This window comes from Rhynchophorus ferrugineus, unplaced genomic scaffold, assembly GCF_030347505.1.
Source record: "Rhynchophorus ferrugineus isolate W39M unplaced genomic scaffold, kcgeb_rfMv2 rfM1, whole genome shotgun sequence".
In the NCBI taxonomy this organism is placed as follows: Eukaryota; Metazoa; Arthropoda; class Insecta; order Coleoptera; family Curculionidae; genus Rhynchophorus; species Rhynchophorus ferrugineus.
Window position 1 is genome coordinate 67,588,552 of NW_027472580.1, and position 21,485 is coordinate 67,610,036.

Sequence of the window (21,485 nt, forward strand, 5' to 3'; positions counted from 1 at the left end):
TTTGATATTTTATATTAGGCTTATAAAATAGTTTTAAAGGATTGTTTTAAATTTCAAACTTTATTGTGAAAAATCAATAAAATATATTTAATTCAAAGTATTGTCCATCGATAGTCGTTACTTTTACCATCTTTCAGGCAATTTACGGATGCCTTGCGAGTAATGCCTACAGATCCTTATCTTACATTTTTTGGCTTCTCAGCACGTTCATTGTCTTCGTGTCAAAATCACCACTTTTAAAACGTCAAAACTTGTCACATATCACAATCACATAATAATTTGCAATAAGCTTCATACAGCATTCCATGACCTTTCTATCGCCTTTTTATTCATATTGAAGTAAAAAGTAAAATTTCCTACAAATGCGATTTTCTCTGTACAAATTCAGACCTTTTCAATGCACTGAAAAGTTTTTTGGTTCACACTTCAAGGAAATGACATATACTGAAAAGTGAGTCAGTCAGTGAGACTTTAACATGAAGTTGGTTACAAATGTACCCGATAAAAATAAATAAAAATAATTTACAGTCCTTATAGCATTTTAATATATGTTACTAACGATATTTCATTTTAAATAAATAATTTGTTCAATTTCGTGCTGCTGTTAGTCGGAGTCACAAGATGAGTAATTTAGAGTATAAGGTATGAGGCTATTAGGACACCTTAACGTAGCCTTTCTAATGCTTTGAACTGACTTCGTAACGGGAGTCGCAAGGAGACATACAAATCTTGAATAACACCAGAACAGGGTACAGACTCAAAAAATCAAACCATTTAATATTGTGTAGTGTACTGTAGTGAGCATTTAATAAAAAAACAACAGTTTTTATACATAAACAACAGTGTTAATACATAAACATTATAAAACCAAAACTAAGATAGGGCCTCCTCCTCCTCGGCAACGACTAGTAACAATGTAATAAATAAATAATAAAAATTAGTACTTTTCGGATTAAAGCTCTAAAGAAGCTTAAAGTAGTAAAAGAATATCATAAAATCTTGGGCTATCACAAAACCAGGTTGATAGCTTTTAAAAATATATTGAAGATCTCGCATCAGAAATGTGGCCTTAATTTTTGATACGCTTAGCCGGTAAGCTTTCAGCAAGCTGTTTTGAAAATTCAAGGTTAAACTGAAGCAGCAAAAAATTTACTCAAATATAATGGGATTCAGAAACAGTCTGAAGTTAGTAACTTAAGTTTAATTATAGATATCAAAACCTATATTGATTTCAACAAAAACACAGAAGTGTTTGACGGTGTTTCACAAATTACTAACTACGCCATGTCGCAAGAAGTAAGTAACTGGAACGATACAAAAAAATCGGAAACTCGTATATATAATTGAAAACATGAAAACTTTTGTGATTTGACTTTAATGATTTTAATGATTAAATTATCGATTACTGAATACAACCAGTTAGCACCTTAGAATTCCCATTAACAGAATTTACATTTTTAATATATACTTCTCTATATAAGGATTCTAGAAAAAAAAATAAATGTAAAATAATCATAATAAAATCCATAATAGTACTAAATCAATATTATCTAGATGAAAGTTATAATGCATGTTGACAGTAAGTTTTTAAATCAAAATAAATGTAAAAATATTCACTAGAAATTTGCAGGGGTATTTTAGGTTAGAAATTTTTTTATTATTATATTCGTATATAATATGCATATAGTCTATCCAAAGTAGGTGTGAACATACGCCATATAAATTTATGAAGTCAAAACGTGGCAATGTTGCCGTATTTGAAATGCTGTATATAAAATAATGAAACAAAAATGTTATCAAATATATATGGCTTATTTTAACACTCTGGTACATCTAATACAATTATTTAAAGTACAGTTAATTATACAGCTACAATAATAGATAGGTTACAGTTATTTTATTATATTTACATTGACCTCTTTTCCACACCACCCATGAGTGGTAGAGTTCTAGATGCGTTTTTATGTATTGGTATCCCCCTGGAGGCCTAATCTACCTAATTAACAATTGTATATCCAAGTAACGTATTTTACTCTCATTACAGAGCACATTCAATTATTTACGTTTAGTTCTTGTTTCTTTCGATGGTGTAAACACAACAGTATTTGAAACCCTTGTCAATTCATTTTGATATCACTGTATTTTATATTTCTTCTGCTATTATCTGTGTACACCATTGATAAAATTAATCACTTAATTCTCCCTAACGTATAAACCATATTTGCAAAACAGTTGGTATTTTTTCTCTCCTCGCACATTTCAACCAAATATGATTTATTCTGAACAATTACACATATAGCTAATCAACATAAATTTTTCACACTTTAGAATACGATTTTCTACAATTATCGTATATTAATTGTATACACATATTTATATTTAGTTGTTTCTAGTCTCATCACCCTGTCTTAGAAATAATCAGCATTGAATCATAATCTCATATTCAGAAAGTTTCACTGAAGTCCAAATATACAAATAGAAATAATACGTTTTTTTTTTAAATTTTATTATATGCTTCTAATAATTGTATTCCATTAAAAGCAATGTCTGGAAGTTCCATTAGACCTCTTCGATACTTTTTACCTGAAATAATTGCATTGAATCATGTTTATATTGAAAAAAACTACTCCCTATATTTTATATATATATGTTTTTATATATTTCATATATTTGATCTCTGATAGTGCTAACATCAAGCTGATCTTGATTCGTCACCCGCTTCATATGAGGTCGATTTCTTTTCGGTTAATCCAATATTACTTTTTTCATTATTTTAAATATTTCAGTTTACCCTGTCCATACTAATATTTAGTGCAGCTCTAACATCCTAAAATATTTTCAATAAAAACCGCAGCAAATTAATATTTAACAGTAAAAATGTGAGCATTTTTCTCTAACGAATTTTATGGCAAAAGCAGAGCCTCCGTTATCTAGTTCTTGTTCGAAGTATCTGATTAGAGACGTAATCTTTAGCATTTTCAATCAGAGTAAAAATAAGCAGCGATTTGAAATTTATCAAAACAAGCAAAGCCAACCGCAACAGCGTTTGCCGGTTTATAACCTTTTATCACTATTCTTTTGAAGCATTTTGCGTACGTTGGACAACTCGACGACTTTAACAGGCTGGTTCGTTTACGTGTTCGAACGTATCAGTCAGCATTGTATCTCTTTTTAACTAGAATAAAATGAGAAGGAAAATATTGTCTGATTCTAAAACGAATTTACAAATTGCGGCAGGCAATGAATTAAACATTTTGATGACGTATGTTCACAGCAATTTTGGATAGATTATTTGTTTTAATACAAATGATTTAATTTTCTATAAAAATATTTTATTAACGTCCGATATTGGTGCGGCCAATCTATGTTTAGGGAGAGCTTCCCTTAAGTAAAACATCGGAAAACTGTTGGGTGATTCCAAATTCATCCCTGAAATAGCATTCCGTCAAAACAGACGCACTCGGCAAGATCTAATAAAATACGCGTGAGTATTTGATATTTATTTTTAATAAATTATTTATTAAAAAACGCGGAGATCTAATACTTAGGAATATTTAGTAATATTTAGTGATAAAATACTGTTTATATAATCTTTAGTAAATATTATAATTTTTAGATCTATGTTAATTCTTGTGATTACTTCGGTTGACATTATTGTATAAATTGACATTTGTTAAGGAAATTTGTGTAATTGAAAGAATTTAAATATTTATCATTATTCATACGACGTTTTGGTAACAGCGAAATAGTGGATTCTGAGACTATTCATTTAACCATTTTCTCATTACTTTAGCATTTCGCAGGTGTATATTCATTCAGGTCATCGTACATTAATCTGAAAAAATGGTTCCAAAACTCAACAAATTAGAAGGTCGTTCTAGTGGGTATGCTTTTTTAAATTGCGATAGTGTATGTTTTACATACCCAGCTTTGTTGTAACAATTTTGCGTCGTTGCGTTAGCCATCCAAACTATTCAGTTGATGTTGATAGTCAACAGTAATGATTTTATTCAGTTTTGGCAATACACTAAGCTGTTGTTTATTTCTCTAAATATAGAGCATCTAATTCTACATAAAACTTATTTTTTGTATCTATTTATTCCTATTAAATCTTCTACAAGCCACTCAAACGTTTTCCAGCTGTTAATTATGTTACTTCTAACTAGCCTACAAGATCTTTACGCTTGTGAGTTGGTTTATAATGCTTGTAATTGTTATCTTTAAGCCTTTTTTAATTTCCGGGGAATTTTTATAATCAATATCTTAATTTTTGAACTGTTGAAGTCTCACTTGATCACTGGTACTTGAGCGAACAGAGTTTTTAACTGATAAAAATTAGTTCCTGATATTAATTATAAATAACATTTTGGAACAAAGTTCTTTTTACTCATTATTAAATGAGATGTAATAATTTAACGACATAATTTTTTATAGATAGTAAAATGACTGAAACTCCCAAAAAGTTAACTCCAGTCAAGCAATTGCCTGATGTGGAGACCGGCAAGAAGGAGAAAGATGGTATCGAGTATCCAGTGAAACATCATCGTCCTTATCCAGGATTTAGGAAGAATTTTTATTACTATTTTGCGGAATATTCCAGTAATACTGGCATACATGGATTTAAATACATGGGCGAACAGGAAAGAACAATATTTGAAAGGTAAAATGAAAAAGTGACGAAATTATAAAATGCGCTCGTACATATAAGATGTTGTTAGGTACAGCCTTATAACTATTAAGAAGAAGAATAAGTTGAAATTATTTAAAGTAGATTAAATAAAATATTTTGAAGAATCTACTTGTTCTTATTATATATATATATATATATATATATATATATATATATATATATATATATATATATATATATATATATATACATATACATGAAGATTTTGTTTTCCCCTACAAAATTCGCTGTCACTGTCACTGTCATCAATGGTTTCATTTTCATAAAGGATCAAAATTTTTGTTGGCTGTCAAATATTCCGCCATTTTCAAACCGCGATTAGGCGATTAGATGATTATACAATGTATTAAACCTTTATACTTTTATAATACTTTAATATTATACTACGATTTATATTTCATACATCATTATTACACAGGTATCATTAATTTTGATAGGTTCGGTACATAAATTCGGTAACCATAGAGTAAATATATAGAGTGTTAATACCCAATAATATGTTATATGAGTTTTTTGATTTATGTATATATATATATATATATATATATATATATATATATATATATCAAAATTTAAGTTAATTTAAGTCTTAAGCATAAATGAACCCCTTCAAAATAATTAAGGTTTTAATTGATGGCACATTATAAAGTGACGAGCTACCTTAACATACGTATTAACCACACTAATGAACAGCGAGAGACAGAATATAATTATAGTCATATAGGTATATTACAATTTCATTCTGAAAGTGACTGAAATTGAAGTGGATAGGCTTAAAATGTATGGAGTTTCTGTATATCAAACACAACAACAACGAGCAGACATAATGAAATGGAGCGATTCCTTAGACGTAGTGTTCCAGCGATTCAGGAACAAATAAACAACAAATCAGTTGCAATTGGGGAAATAAAAATCGTTCAACATTTTAAGGCGTTCAAATACCGCGATGAATCTATCGTTTATGGTGTGCCGGTGAAAAGTAAACTTGCCACAATTGGTCCGACCATCAGATAATTACTTTCTGGGATGGGAAATGATTTTAACCACTTCTTGGTCAAAATTCAAAATTATAATAGTTGTTTCCGGATAACACTGTTTGACGAAACATGATTTCATGCTTACTTTAAAGGTACAGAAACATTTTTGGTGACATTTCTATTTATATAAGTTATCAAAATCTTAAACAATTGGAGATATAAGAACAAATGAATCAAACTATTGTCCAGGAGCTATAAACGTTTCTTCGTCAGCACAACGATTTGGTATAAATGCTCAAAACAGTATTCGATCGGATGCTATTTGGCAGTTTCAATATCATCAGGTCTGAAAACACCTGCCGGTCAGCAGGCAATGAGGTTTAATTCACCGAGATTCGACAGAGTGGCTATTGTTATTATTGGAGGAAATTTGCAAGATAGAAGTTGTTTTTTGAGTTTGGATTGTAATCTAGAAGCTTAATTAACTAAATATGGCAATTGAGTAATGATGAATTGATTTTTTGATGAAAAAGACCCAAATAACCAATGTCAATGAGACTTATCGATCTATAATTTCGGCCTGCTGCACATACTATTTCTTGATGACAGTTTGGCTCGGTAGAAGAAAACTGTCAACATCATCTTATTTTTCAAATTTATAATTGGTGACGACTTCAATGCTAAAAATACAAGAGGGGGGTCTGGAATGACAATATTTAAGGGTTGCACTAGGATATAACTACATGTCAACAAGATAACCAAGTTATTGGAAGATTGATACAAATAAAACACCAAATCTATTAGATTTTTTCATAGTCAGAAACATATAGACCTCAGTAAAAAAGAACAAAACTCAGCATTAACAAGCAAACAGAGTGGAAAGGATTTGCAAAATAACTCAGCGATCGCATTGAGCTGTATATGCGTTGTTCTGTGAGAAGGAATATCAAGTTGATACAATTATCTCAGAATAACAAAGTGCTGAGCAGTACTGTGGATGTACTCAGATACTACAGGAACAGTTAAATATACTGATACCTTGGGATTCCAACTGTTAAAGAGGAAATTAAGAGATTCGCAACAATATATAAGGAAAGACTCCACTTCCCATCTAAACAGTGAATTGCTGCAACTTTTGAACAACACTGACCTACGAACGACGAAGACGAAGTTGTGTAGTGAAGTACAAATGACATAAACACTGAAATGTGCTACTAATATTGGGTCTTCCTAGATAAGTATATAATTCCTCCCGTATAGAAAAATTATTAAAAGTCAGTCGGCAACGAGTAGTATTTACATATTAATAAATAAAAAATTTTGATTTTAAACTTGATTTAGCTTAATTGATTGACCGACTATGACAAAATAAAATTAGTCCGATTTATGATATGAAATCGAAGGATAGGAATTTAAAAGTCTTATTATTTTCTGATCACAGTAGTATATCCGTCCGGTATCGAAACCAATGTTTTTGATTTGCGGCCTTTGAAGGATGGTTCGATTAGATTTATTACTTTACGGGATGAGCTGGTGAACCTATTACTTATAGTCTATTCAAAGTTATTTGGACATACGTCATTTAAATTTGTAACATCAAAACGTCGCAATGTTGCCGCATCAACTCTGAGTTTTAGTTCAGTTTGTCTTTAGCATAAAACAAATTCTAATCTAATTAAAATAATAGAATAAAAATGTTATCAAATATAATTTATTTTAACATTATAGTACATCTAAAAACTACAGTTAATTACACAGCCACAATAATTTATAAGTTAGAGTTATAACCTCTGATCACCATTGCTTTCAAGAATTTTGCATACATCTGACAACCGGACAACTTGACAACAACTTGATATCTGATAACCGACAGGCTCTTTTTGTCTCTTTTTAACTAGAATAAAATGAGAAGGAAAATATTGTCTGATTCTAAAACGAATTTAATAGGCTATACATCTATTTTCCAAATTTTACGTCTACGTAATTTTGGCGTCCGATCCAATACTATTTTGAACAATTTGAATAAATCATTGTTCTGAGGAAGAAACGTTTATAGTTCCTTGTGGTGAGAAATTATCTTCAATATTTAATACATTATATGGTCTAATTATTCCATAGTTTCTCAATATATAAACTTTCTGTGAATTTCTACAAATATTTTAAAACATAAGTTAGCTAAATCGGTCCAGCTGTTCTCGAGTGTTGGTGATACTAACGAACAGCAATTCATTTTTATATACAGGGTATCATGTCAGAAATATTTTAAGTGATAATTTTATTAAATCAGATAAATTTAGCAAAACAACAGCGAATAACGATAAGATGGACCTTTGGTAATAATATACTCAGCCGGTTTCGAAGTGTCTTTCTCCCGCAACGATACACAAGTTTAAACGTGACTTTCGGCAAGGGGCCGCAGCTCTTCTTCTGATCGTCTTTTGACGATTTATTCTGTGTCATTCTCGACGGAGCGATTGCTTCAACGACTCCAAACTTTTGTGAAATCCGGCGACCATGGAAGCCGTTCTCGTAGGGAGGCGACATGATGAAGTTTGAAAAATGGACTCGGCACCAGTCTTACCTTATGGGTCCGAGGGAGGTCCTGTTGGACGATCCAAGTCGCATCATTGAAGTGATGCTGAGCCGACGGAAGTACGACAGTATGATTTTGGCCCCTAGATGCAGAAAAATGAATGACGGAGTAGCATCACCACAAATGTAACAAGCGTACCAAAAGAATTTTTGCACGTTCCATGATTATTCTATATATTATTACATTAAATCATGTTATTCTGTGATTATCTGTGTACACTAAAAACTTCAATAATGCTAGACGGAAAGTTATGATTTTATCTAGTGAAATGTCAAAACCATTGAATTTTGAATAGTTACCTTTAACAGTTGTTTAACAATTGTTTACATTCATAAGTACAAGAGCAAACTACAGAACTATTAAATTTAAATAATTCTGAACTATCGATAACAACTACATAGCCGATATATATAAAATTGAAACAGTAAAATCCAGATTCTACGCGGATGATGCTGCCTTTTTTAGGCTCTCTAACTGTTAACCTTCAAATAGATACGCCCCAAACTTCAAGAGCAGTTAAACATAATAATCAAATGGCTCAAATTTTGGAAACAGTAAATTAATCCACAAAGAACCAAAGCGATAATGTTCTACCGTAAACGGTCTCTTACTGAAATTAATTAATCATTGAAAAAGTGCCTATTTCGTTGCTACAAAAAGTTACATATCTCGGACTTTGATCAGATTCGGACGAAACACAATGTTGAGGATGATTCTGACAACCTCATGGTATGTTAAAAACAATTAAATACATCGAGAAACGAGAGTGCTATTAGTCTCTGAATTTACAAACTCAGTCACCGAAAAATTCATAAAAGGAACTTACGTAGTTATGGTATATATTGTGTAACAATACACCGATTTGTGATTAAAAACGGTGTTTTACTATTTCCGAGTTATCTTGTCTAGAAATTTAAAAACGCCCTTAATTAGTTTCCTAACATAATTCCGATTCCAATCGGAAAATTACACACTGCAAACTTGAATAACAATACTTAAAAACATGTCTCCTGGTAGGAATGTATTTTTTAAATTTATAATGATTTATTTTCACGGCAATTAAATTGATATAAATTTGTTATACACGACAATAATAATCGTTGTTTGTATATGGATGAAGTTCTTGCGATTACAGTGTGGGCCGAATAGTTATATCTGTTTTTTTGTACACTGAAGGATTTTGAATTTTGAATCTTTGTAAATATATAAAATGTAAAATAACAGATATTGTAGTATATGAGAAAGGAATATTATTTTTTTATACAATCATTATATAAATTTATACAACACATAATTTTATACAATATAAGTTAAGAAACACGTATAGTTTAAAACAAAAACTTTACTAAACTGCTACGATTTTTTTTTGTATTTCAAAGTCTCATTAACTAGGGATTTATCTGGACTGGACCTACTGGCGAGTGACCAACTTAGAAATCATCCCAGAAGACATCCGGTCTTACCCGGATGACTGAGATCATTTTTCTTGTCGGATTTTACACTCTTGCCTAGGACAATCACAATTATTAAACAATAACAAATATAAATTTACGACCATGCTCCAGCGGGATTCGAACCCGCGACTATCGCAAGAGTAGGTAAACCGTCCTGTCGCCTTTACCACTACGCTAACCCAGCCGGCTACGAAATTATTATTTAACGGATAGAAGTGCTGACTTGTTGAAATGACTGAACACACAATACTGTTAATCCAATCCTATTTACCATAAATAAGACATACTGATTACACCTTACCAGTGTAAGCGTTGAAATAAATTCGTTTGTTTTTAAATCTTTATATTACCGAAGATATAAATACAAGTTCGGAGGATCGCAATATCTGTAGACCTGACATGTTTACGTGTCACTTAGACCAAGGGTCCCAGGGTCATTACCGTTTTGCGCCTTGTCGAGGGCAGTTCGCAAGCCGCAAAATACAACCGAATAAAGTAGAATCTTGTGTTTGTATTTATTTCAACACTCCTTTGGTTTGTAGCAGCGGGATTTATTGTAATAATTTTCGCATCGCTTATTTGTCTGAGTTTTACTTTCACCTTCGGAACTGTAGTTTTTGATGCCCATTTTGTTTTCAGAAATATTTCATGTTCGACTATTGGAAATAATCATTTTCACTTCTGATTACATTTTTTAGCTGTTTTGTTCTGTTCAATAGTATAATTCGTTAATTATGGGAGTTCATTTATTTTTATAGTGTTGAATATAATTCTGATTTACGTGAGGTTCTTATCACAATTAATTTTATTTCCGTATAGTCCATAAAATATTAGATATGAACCTCTCCAAGTACTCTGATTATCTTTTAAAGCACTTTTTTAATTTAAAGCTTTATTGTGAAAAATCGGTGTAATGCATTTTGCTCAAGGTATTGTCCATCGATAGTCGCTGTTTTTGTCACGATTCATATGCTGGAAAAGTTAGAAAAGAGCAAGGTCTGGAGAATACGGTAGGTGGAGAAGCACTTTGCATTATAATATATTCAAGTATGTTTTCAACGGTTTCGAATTTCAATTCAATCGAATTTGTATTCGATATCCATCCCCATTGATGGTTCCATTAGGCTTTAGGAGCTCATAGTATACAGCAAGCTGATCTTAACAAATAGAGTGTATTAGCTTGAAGCCGTGGATATTCGGCTTTGCTGTTGATATTCATGCATGGCTAGGTAGTTACCATTTTTTCGTTTTGAATTATAGTAATGGATATAGTTTTCATCGTCAGTAACAATAGGATGCAGAAAACCTTTCCATTTTTACCGTTGAAACAATATATAAGACATTACTAAATGCCTTTCAATATATTTTGTCTTCAATGCATATGGCACAAAATATCCAAGCTTTGAATCATTCTCATGTTCTTCAAGTGATTAGAATCAAATGGTGTCTTGTTGTGTTACTCCCAACAATTCTGCATATTCTTCCTGCTATTATTCCTCTATCCAGAACATTCTTTGTCTTCGGTGTCAGAATCACCACTTTTAAAACATCAAAACCAGTAATCAAATGTTCAAATCGATGGAGCATGATTGCTATAAGCTTCACACAGCATTCAATTACTTTCAGCCGCCTTTTTCTTCAAATTGAAGTAAAAAGTAAAGCTTCCTGCAAGCGATATAAATTCAGAAATATTTAACGCTCTGAAAAAATGTTTTGTTCCACTTCCACATAATGACAAATATTGAAAGGTCAAGCCTAGTCAGTTAGGCTTCAACATGAAGTTGGTTACAAATGTATCCGATGCGATTTAATATACTGTAACCAACTGTCATTAAAAATTAATTTATAGGCCTGATATATTCATAATATATTATAATAAATATATTAATAGAGATCTCTTATTATTATATAAAGTATAAATAAAAGAACAAAATAAAAGTATAATCAAAATATTTTCCATCATTTTCTACAATTTTTTCGATCTTCCTTGTAATATATGACGGCGTTCTCTTAAAAGAACGATGTTGGTTTGGAAACTATCCGTTTTCTTACTTCCATTCAAGATGTTCAACAATTTTATTCAGTTTTAGCAGCTTGTAAAATACGTCTTGCTGGTCCCACTATATGCACGGTAAGGTTTTATGGTCATGAATATTCCGCTTCTATTTTAATAATAAAGATCGCAGATCAAAATACGTACTTACATCGAATATTTTGTGGTACATTGTCGGTTCTTTGTTTGTTCTCTTTTGAAAATAACTCGACGATAACATATGGAATATCAACCAAATTGGACTAAATTCGTCAAAATAACCACATTTAAACCGTTAAAACCAAAACCCAGTATTGGGATATGATGGAGCAACATCACTCTAAATTTCTGCAAGTGATTGATGTGTTTCGGCATCAAAGAGCAAAAATAATGAATACCAAAAATGTTAAAAATTTTAAGCGTTCAATGATTAGCTTTTATATATACTGAATAAGTAGATGATATTAATTAGCTCGCTATTATTTTATGTAGAGGTACATCAAAACTATCGAATTTACCGATATATCGTACGTCAAAAATAAAACAACATATGACACTCTTTATATTATCCTATTTCTATCTTATACTTTTAGATTATGGTGGTTGGTACTTTTTTGTGTATCTCTTTATATATGTATCAATTTGATCATACAAACATGGATAAAGTGGGATACCTCACCAGTACTCGTTAGTTTTGCTAGAAGCCCCACCCCAGTATGGCAAGTTCCTTTCCCAGGTATCTATTTCGTTTGTTTTAGTCACACAAAGTAATTTTCTTTCTTTATGTTTAGCTGTTACGGTTTGTTCTGAAACCAAAGCTCGCCAAACTAAATATAATTTTACCGATTACTACCACAAAATTATAAACGAATCCAACGAGATGACCGAGGATGAGTGAGTATACTTACTTCAATGTTATTTTTGGTCAAGGTATTAGTATTTGTTTTACATTTCAAGGAAAAAGAAATTTTCTGACCTGGCACTGGTTTGCGAGAATCACATTTATAACAAAGGGAATTTGACGACAGGATTTGATACCATTGAGTTTCTTATGGGCGTAAGTTATAATATGTGTTATAAGTATAGGATTATACCAAGAAAAATGGTTAATATTATTTAGTTGTTATTTTTTTACGTGAAATATTTTTGCATGCCATAGTTATTATAATTTTTTTTGTTCTGCCCTAAAATCAGGTGCAATCAGGTGGAATGCATGACGCATTGTTGATCACGAAGACTTGCTTCGATAGCCGCTATTTTTAAGTGACACATTGGACCGGGTTTTGTGGGATTGCCTATGGACTTACCAATACACTAAACCGAAACCGTCTCACAATTGACTCCTGTGGACCTGTACTGCTACTGCATTAAATTTGGTCAGCGTAAAACGCGATGTCAATGTGCTCTTTTTTCGGATGATCTGTAATAAAAAGGTTAAATAAGGCAGGAGCTAGCGGGGAACCTTGAGATACGCCAGCGTCGATTTGTTTTCGAGTGGAAAGTGTTTTCCTGATTTTAACCTGGAAAGATCTGTTCGATAACCGCATGCATTTTGCGATCAAACCGTCGTGTCAGACCTTGTCGATAGCTTTAGTTTGGTCTATAAGTACTGCTCCAAGCTGTTTCAATAGCGTGATGGATGTGTGCGGCTAGACGGGTGGCTTAATGGACGGATGATTGGTGAGCGCGAAAGACGAATTGTTCATCAGGAATGATCTTGTTTTCCTTAGTGAAAGAGTTTTGTTGCGTTGTTTTCTGCGGGAAGGAGGCATTTCATCTGAGCCTCGTAGGTCTCCGCGAGGAGCTCAACATTTTCTTGGTCAGCGACTGCAACATTTCCTGTAACTGCTGACTTCAGGGGAAATGTGCATCTTCCCCACGAAGCGTCTGGAGACATGTCAGAAAGAAGGTGGACCCTCCAGTCTTTGGTCCGTGAGAAATGAGTTCCATTTCATCGCTCATCAGGTGGAGATGGCCTCCCTGATCCCCTTGCACGCTCTGTTTGCCCCTCTTTGATCTGTAACATCGAGGGTGAATCGAGCTAATCTGCATAGACAATTTTCGATGCTAATTTCACGTTTAATAGAAGCGGGTATAATAATTATGATATAGTTATCACTAATGAATTATTAATATGAAATATAGTTTTAAGGTACAGAAGTATGTATTTCTGGGATAAAAGGCTCAAAAAGATATTAAAAAACAAGGAATATCTTTTGAGTATTATGGTTTTTAAATATTTGCTCACTAGCTACAACAACTTATGTTTTTCAAATTCAAAAAACCGCTTCGAGAATAAAATAGCATCGAAGAAAGCAATTACAGAAATCGAATTCAATAACTCGAGTCTCAAGTACATATCTTTGGTCACGAACGGATTTATTGTCCTTCAGGGTATTCTTTGGCATCGACAGTTAAGCTGGGCTGTTTAATAGTTATTTTTGTTGTTTATATTGCTACTTCGAATTTTCAACAATAGAGACCGCTGATCAAAATATGTACAAGCACCTAATATTTTGTGGTGCTTTGTCGGTTATTAATACTTTCTCTTTCGAGAATTATTTGAGTATAATAGATGGAATTTAAACTAAATCTTGCATTTGTGGGTGCAAATATCTGACGGAATTGATAAATTAATTAAGCTGTAGTAGCGTTCCGACGTTCTAAATGCTAAAGGCATTTTTACAACTATCAGATATCATGAAGCTACCCTAGGATTCTACTTATTTTATATGCATTCTTCTAAACGTGATTGTAACTAATGTCGATATGCAGATAAACGAATAAAGAGTACTTGAATTGTCTAATCACTATACATGTAGTAACAAAAAAGATTTCATAGTGATTCTTTTCTATGGGCAAATTATCTGCATCTGCAAATCCGCAAAGGTGTATTTAGTTTTAAAACATTTATTTATGACCAACTTAGATAACAATTACAAAATAATAAGTAATATAAGATTAAAATAGTTATGAATATTACTAAATAAGAAGTGTTATTATATAAGAATTATGCATAGAGATTTCTGATGAGAATCTATCGTTTCGAATTTGATTATGAATACTTGATGTCTTATTTGGTGTCTAAACGGTGACTCGAAATCCTAGGTGATTCTGCTTGATGACTTAAATATTATAATCGATCGGCTAACGCAAGTACTTATTGATCTCGGTATAATTGGAATGAAGCATATATTTGATTTGGCGGATAACATCTTGTTTTATTCCTTGGATCTTCTTCCTCGGAAGGAAAGACTTTTCTAACTATGACTTTCTCCCTTGGATGAGATATGTACGTTACTTAGTTGTGTTTCTGATTTATTACACCCCCATTGTCTGGAGCACTCGACAATGAGCCGATACGTACATACTTTTCGCCAGTCATGTGTTTTCTACTTCGCTTAATGTACTTCCTGGTATGACCTGGCTCCACCAGATATCCGATGCAATTATTTCGCTTTCCTTCGAAAAATTACTATAATTCATTTCCCATACTGCCTAACAAGTTGTTTTTAAATATTATCCAAATGAGCCATACACTACTAGTCATATCTATAAGCTATCTAAATTTACTACCCACTACTTTACAGAATGAATTACAAATAAAAAAGAATTAAATCAACAACGAAAGTATAATATTGCGGCGTTAAAACACCAGTATTCTATCTATATATTAATAATGCTCATGTATTAATTAACACTATTGTTTTTTTTTCTGCCCTACAAAATCAAATGGTTTGGTTCTCCATAAGAAATAAACAAAACAAATTAACAATTCTACATGATAATCGTAATAGTCATTATTAATTAATATATTAAATTTCTTACAGATTGCTCCAGATTTCAACGAAATGTTGTGGTCCTGTAAATATACTTTATTGAACGAAAGCTGTTCGAACTTTTTCACGCCTATTCTAACCGAGGAAGGCTTATGTTTTACATTTAATATGCTTGACCGAAGTGAACTTTTAAATAATAATGTGTAAGTAATAAATATTATTTTTGATCAAACTTATTTTAACATACATTAAATCATTTTTAAATCTCTATCAATGTTATTGTCATCTATGTTAGTAGTTAGTAGTATAGACGTTTTCTTTGCACATTATTGGGACTACAAGTATGTCTTCACTGTTTGTAGCAAGAATTTTATATTTGCACCTTTACATATTTTATTTAAAATATTTTCTGTTGCTATTTTTTTTATTTTTCTCATAGTATAGGAATATTGTGCTGTATTCTGTAGACGAGTAATGATTAACAAGTGCACTTGCATGTGCTTTGGCTAGACATGTGTGGGAAAAGTGTTCAAACCTTGTCATATTGTAAATTACAATCGAAAAATGGTTTTTTTCTTCCCATGCTCAACTCAAACGCATGAGTTTCTAGATAGCGATTTCCCAAAGGTTTTTTGATTCCTTTTTTCTGATTTTCAACTCTAAGTCTTCAAACAGTTTAGATTTGCTTAATATTTATTATATTTTACGTGAGGTTCTTTGTTCTTGAATGTTGAAAACGCCTAAAACACTTTTAATAAAGTTATCCTTTTCATACACTTCTTCAAACAATCGATAATTATCAGCTACATATATTTTTACTTAACAATTTTACATTTTGTCAAACAGTGGAAACTTGTTTGTGTACCTAGGTAACTAAGGTTTATTTTTAGTCTTAAAATCTGCTGAGATTTTTATCATTAATTTTTATGGAACTATTCGTACCATTACAGTATCGAAATAAAGAAATAACATCGAAAGTCTGACTATTTTAAAACTCCTTAACATAACATTTTATTTATATTTTATGATAATTATTGATTTTAAAGGTTTTTGCATGGTGATTATATGTCCCATGGAAGAAAATCGGAAGGGTGGAACTTAGAAGATGGTTATCCGAAGAATGCTCCTATAAATACATATCCTAGACGAGCTATGTCAGCTGGATTCTCTTCGGGATTTTTATTGTTACTCAGAGCATATCAGCAAGATCTTGATTATATTTGTAGAGGTCCTGTGCAAGGTTTCAAGGTTCGAACTTTCCACATAATTATTTTTCCATCAATTCATCGAACACTTTCCAGATTCTGCTCCACAATCCTGCTGAAACACCCAGAGTAGGAATGCAATATTTTCGGGCACCTTTGAATCAAGAAGTCGTTGTTGCCGTCAAACCTGACATGATGACCACATCTGAAGGCTTGAAAGATTACGATCCACATAGGAGACAGTGTTACTTTCCCAAAGAGCGACATTTGGCGTTTTATCAAAGCTACACTCAACAAAACTGCGAAGTTGAATGTCTTACCAACTACACCTTGGCAAAATGTGAATGTGTTGCTTATCATATGCCACGTAAGTATATATTATTCTTATAATTTTAGTTAATTTATAACTCAGGTGTAAGTATCGTTCTTAATTATAGCTGTTTATTTCAACATCAGCATATATTAGGGTAGATTTACGACTAAAATTCCTCTAAAGTATTTTATTATCAGGCCTGTAAATTACTTATAAAGAATTTATAACAGATGGTGTTACTGAGTATTTATATTACGGTTACATTTCTAATCAACCTTCATGTTGAAGCCTCACTGACAGGGTTCACTTTTCAGTATGTGTTTTTTCTTTGGTTATTTCGTCGAAGTGTGAGCAAAACATTTTTTCCGTGCGTTAAACATGTCTGAATTAGTACTTAGAACCTAATCGCATTTGGCGAATAAAAAGTCGACTAAAAGCTTGGGACAACGATGCTTCATCCAATTCCTTCATCCAATAGTACTGAATACTGGTTTAGATGATTTAAAAGTGATGATTTTGACATCGAAGACAAAGAGCCTTCCAGGCAGTCAGAACAATTTGAGACGTTCATTTGAACATATTACTCGATGAAACAATTAATAGGGATCGCTATCGACTATAATTGATACGTTTGAGCTCTGCGTATCTTTCGATATGAGTCGTGACCTGCCTAAGCAGCGCTATAATTCTTATGAACAGCGGCGGTTTCTCAATAAATGCATACGTCCACGTGCACCCCCAAATTTAATGCCTCTTTTTGAAAGGAAAACTATTTAAATTCTGTCCTGTCATTATTTTAATAATTTTTTATATAAAAACGATTCGTCATAGACTTTAATAATACACAAAAACTTTGACGAATTTCTTATCTGATGGTAAACGGAAAGCTTAAACCTATCAATTATTTCATTAACAAAACTCCATATTTCCAAATCGCAAGACGCTGATTATGCGTAACGGGGAAATTCAGCCGTTGGCTTTGCTGTGCGCTCGTCGCGGGAATCTCCGTTTCCTACACATCGGAATATTAGATCTGATTGATCAATCCTCCGCTGCCCGCACCCCATGTTGGCCGTGGCAGTCATAAGTTTATGAACGTCCGTGTGCACATGAAAACCGTGCACTGGTAGTTCGCGGATGTAATTATCTGTGTCGAAACGGGAATTTTGATAAAATTATAGACAATTTTTTTTACCTAATGTTAGCACCCGCAAATTATTTAACTGCTTATGCCTTATGCCTCTGCTTATGAAACTATCAAAAAATAAGTCGAATGGTGAACAGCCTCAAAAGATTGGATGTATCTTAAATAAGATTCCGTAGGTCGGAAAAAGTAGTACTATGAATAAAGTACATTGTACCGATTTTTCACAATAAAACTTCAAATAAAAAATCCTTTAAAATTAATTTATAGGTTTAATAGTATTCTGTTTCTGATATTATATTATATTATTCGTTAACAATTTCTAGCTCAATTTTTCTTTAAATTCTACAGGGTATGGAAGCAACTTGGTTGGGTTAATCTTGATAGCTTCTGATGTTCTTATTTCAGTCGTTGATGCCAAATAATTATGGCTAGTTGCATGACTGAACATCATATCTAAATGCGTGTATACTAGGACAACAATTTTGATCAAAAATAATCGTTGTGAACGAGGAGCATTTTTGGATGAATGAATATGTTAACAGGCATAATTATCCTATATGAAATGGTGCTACCCCACTTGAAGTTCACTAGGCGACAAAACATTCTTTCATGCTCTCATGCTCTTTAATGGCGAGCGCTACATAACTATGATAACTCATTTATTTTGGTCCAAATTGAATTATATAAACGTGTATGACATGTGCTTTGGCAAGGGTAACGCCGTAGTGCCACACAGTGGATGTCACAATAAGTATTCTGCGCGATAAACCATTTGAGCGTATTGAACCTAATCTTAAATAGAGTGTTATCTTTCGCAAAAATTATGTGAAATAGAAAACAAAAATCGTTAATACTTCATTTCATCACCTGTCTTGAAAAACTCATATGTATTTTATAGAGATTTCCATTCTTGTCCACACGTCTTCAATTTTCTGCATAAGGTGTCTAATGTAGCAAAACTTGTTACGTGGTAGGTTAAGACCTGATTATTAGTCTTGTGTGCCGTTAACACTTGTGTTCAATAATGCTCTAATAGTGGTTCTCACACTTTGACAGACGACTCTACTACTAATTGTGGTACTTTTCGAAGTATAAGTTTCATACTTTTGCTTGTCGTTACACATGGTCTCAGTACTGAAGTCTTTAAATATCATGAGGTAGAAATCAGCTTAGCTCTTGATTAATTTGCTGTTTCCAGATGTTTCCATGCGATGGAACCATCGAAGAGAAGGGGAAAGGTAGAGTTAAGCTAGCCACCACACAAATTGACTGAAATTGTCATTGTCATTTAAATAGCGTTGCTTTATTATTTGTCAGGTAAAAAAGCATGTGTATTGGCGTATTATGGCTGCGGATGAAAAGTGGATCTACTAAGATAATTTTAAATGAAAAAAATCGTATGTTAATTTAGGAGAGCCATCCACATAGACACCAAAGCGTAATATTCATGGCCATAAATTCTTGCTAAACATATGGTGGGATTAACAAGATGTACCGTATTATGAGCTGCTAAAACCGAATGAAATTGTTACTGTCAATTGAACAAATCAAATGACATATTATTGAAAAAAGACCAATATTACAACTTTTATCGCATCACAGCGCTTAGCTACGTTGCAAATGTTGTAAAATATATGCTGTTGAAGCTTGAATGGGAATTTCTGCCGCATCCGAGGTCATGGTCATGGCACTTTATGATTACCATTTGTTGAGATCGATGCAGCATGGCTTGGCTGGTTTGGAACACGGTTTCGAAATGATGAAACCAATATCGTTCTTTTGACACGATATCGCCATGTCACTGGAAAGATGGGAAACAATTGTAGAAAATAACATTATTGTTCATTTTATTAATATATATTATACATATTTTTATGGTGACAACATAATCAGAATGCTCGTAAGCACCTGTTTTTATTCGATATTATTAATGCTTTGTTTCAGATGAAGAAGGTACTCCCATATGCGGATCTGGAAGTATAACGTGTATGTTTGAAGCCCAAAGTAAGAGTTTTTAGATTAACTATCTGTATGATGTCATATTCCGACATGCTTTTTCAGACGAACTTTTGAGGCGAGAGGTACAGTCCGGAATAAATCGCGAAGAGGACGAATCTCAAAAAACCTCCGAGTGCGATTGTTTACCGGGCTGCACATCTCTAGTATATAATGCGGAGACATCTCAGGCCGAGTTTAATTGGGCCAGGGTATTTCAGTCGTACAAAGTAAACTTCAGCGAGTTCCCTGGAGTACAAATGACAAGGATTAATATCTTTTTCAAGGAGCAACAGTTCATAACGTCGGAACGCAATGAATTATATGGCGAAACGGATTTTCTCGCCAATTGCGGTGGTATTTTGGGATTATTCACCGGATTTTCTTTCTTGTCAATTGTGGAGATCGTTTACTTTTTGTCTTTAAGATTGATGTGCAACGTAAAGAAATACGGACGACATTATTGGTCTGGATCACCGGAACTGGTCAATGATGATATGTATGTGCATAAAAAGTAGTTCATACCATATATATTCACAAATAATGAACTATGTTATATTATTATTCGCAGAATATTTTAATATCATCGTAACAACTAATTTAACATAGAACGCAATTTGTATTTAATGTCTAATGTAAAAAAATATCTTCTGTGTTAAGTCTTGCTGTTTAATATTTGTCGTTAATGGAAACGAAGCATATAGCCGAAATATGATAATAAATCTCCAATTTATGTGTTATGTTTGTTGTATTGTTATGAAATTGTAATCAAATGTTATATTGCACATATTTAGAGAAAATAACATTACGGTGCTGTAAAGATGTTTTTGTAGAAGATAATAAGAGGTCATCGATACGTCACTAAATATAAACAGTGATTATTATTGTAGTTAATAATTACGAAATAAATTATTTAAAGTATTTGTTATTGATTTTTATTGTTAGCCATGTTTTTAGTTATCTAACAGTTGCTCAGGAGAATACTTTTATTAATTTTTGTTATTTAACAGCACAATTATTTTAAGTGACATATAAATTCAATAAAAAATCTCTAATTTTCTAAAAAAACACACTCTAAACATATATATTTAAAGTCATATAAAACCTAACGCCCTCGCGACTTCTGAAAAATATGGGAAACCGTTCTAAATAACTTCAGATACTATTAGGCCTATACATTGATTTTAAAGGATTTACGACAGATGATGTTAATGTATATTAAATCGCATCGGGTACATTTGTAAATAGCTTCATGTTGCAGTCTCATAGACAGACAGTCTTCATTGTACGTTGAAAATGT

The 21,485-nt window shown here is 32.3% G+C and overlaps 1 protein-coding gene across 3 annotated transcripts in view; it reads left to right on the top strand.

The window, feature by feature from the left end:
* LOC143206746 (pickpocket protein 28) overlaps positions 1 to 21,106 on the top strand; it is a 34,531-nt gene extending 13,425 nt beyond the window's left edge. Inside the window, exons 1-10 of one of the 3 annotated variants that reach the window (XM_076419430.1) lie at positions 3,402 to 3,484; positions 4,435 to 4,660; positions 12,340 to 12,482; positions 12,538 to 12,640; positions 12,704 to 12,803; positions 15,577 to 15,728; positions 16,572 to 16,773; positions 16,827 to 17,097; positions 20,135 to 20,194; positions 20,252 to 21,106. In XM_076419430.1, coding sequence (XP_076275545.1) covers positions 4,443 to 4,660; positions 12,340 to 12,482; positions 12,538 to 12,640; positions 12,704 to 12,803; positions 15,577 to 15,728; positions 16,572 to 16,773; positions 16,827 to 17,097; positions 20,135 to 20,194; positions 20,252 to 20,703 — 1,701 coding nt within the window. In that variant the 5' untranslated portion in view covers positions 3,402 to 3,484; positions 4,435 to 4,442 and the 3' untranslated portion in view covers positions 20,704 to 21,106. Of the gene's footprint in view, positions 1 to 3,401; positions 3,485 to 4,434; positions 4,661 to 12,339; positions 12,483 to 12,537; positions 12,641 to 12,703; positions 12,804 to 15,576; positions 15,729 to 16,571; positions 16,774 to 16,826; positions 17,098 to 20,134; positions 20,195 to 20,251 lie in introns of those variants that run through there. The other 2 variants (XM_076419447.1, XM_076419439.1) reach the window with 2 other exon arrangements.
* Positions 21,107 to 21,485: the final 379 nt, after the last annotated feature.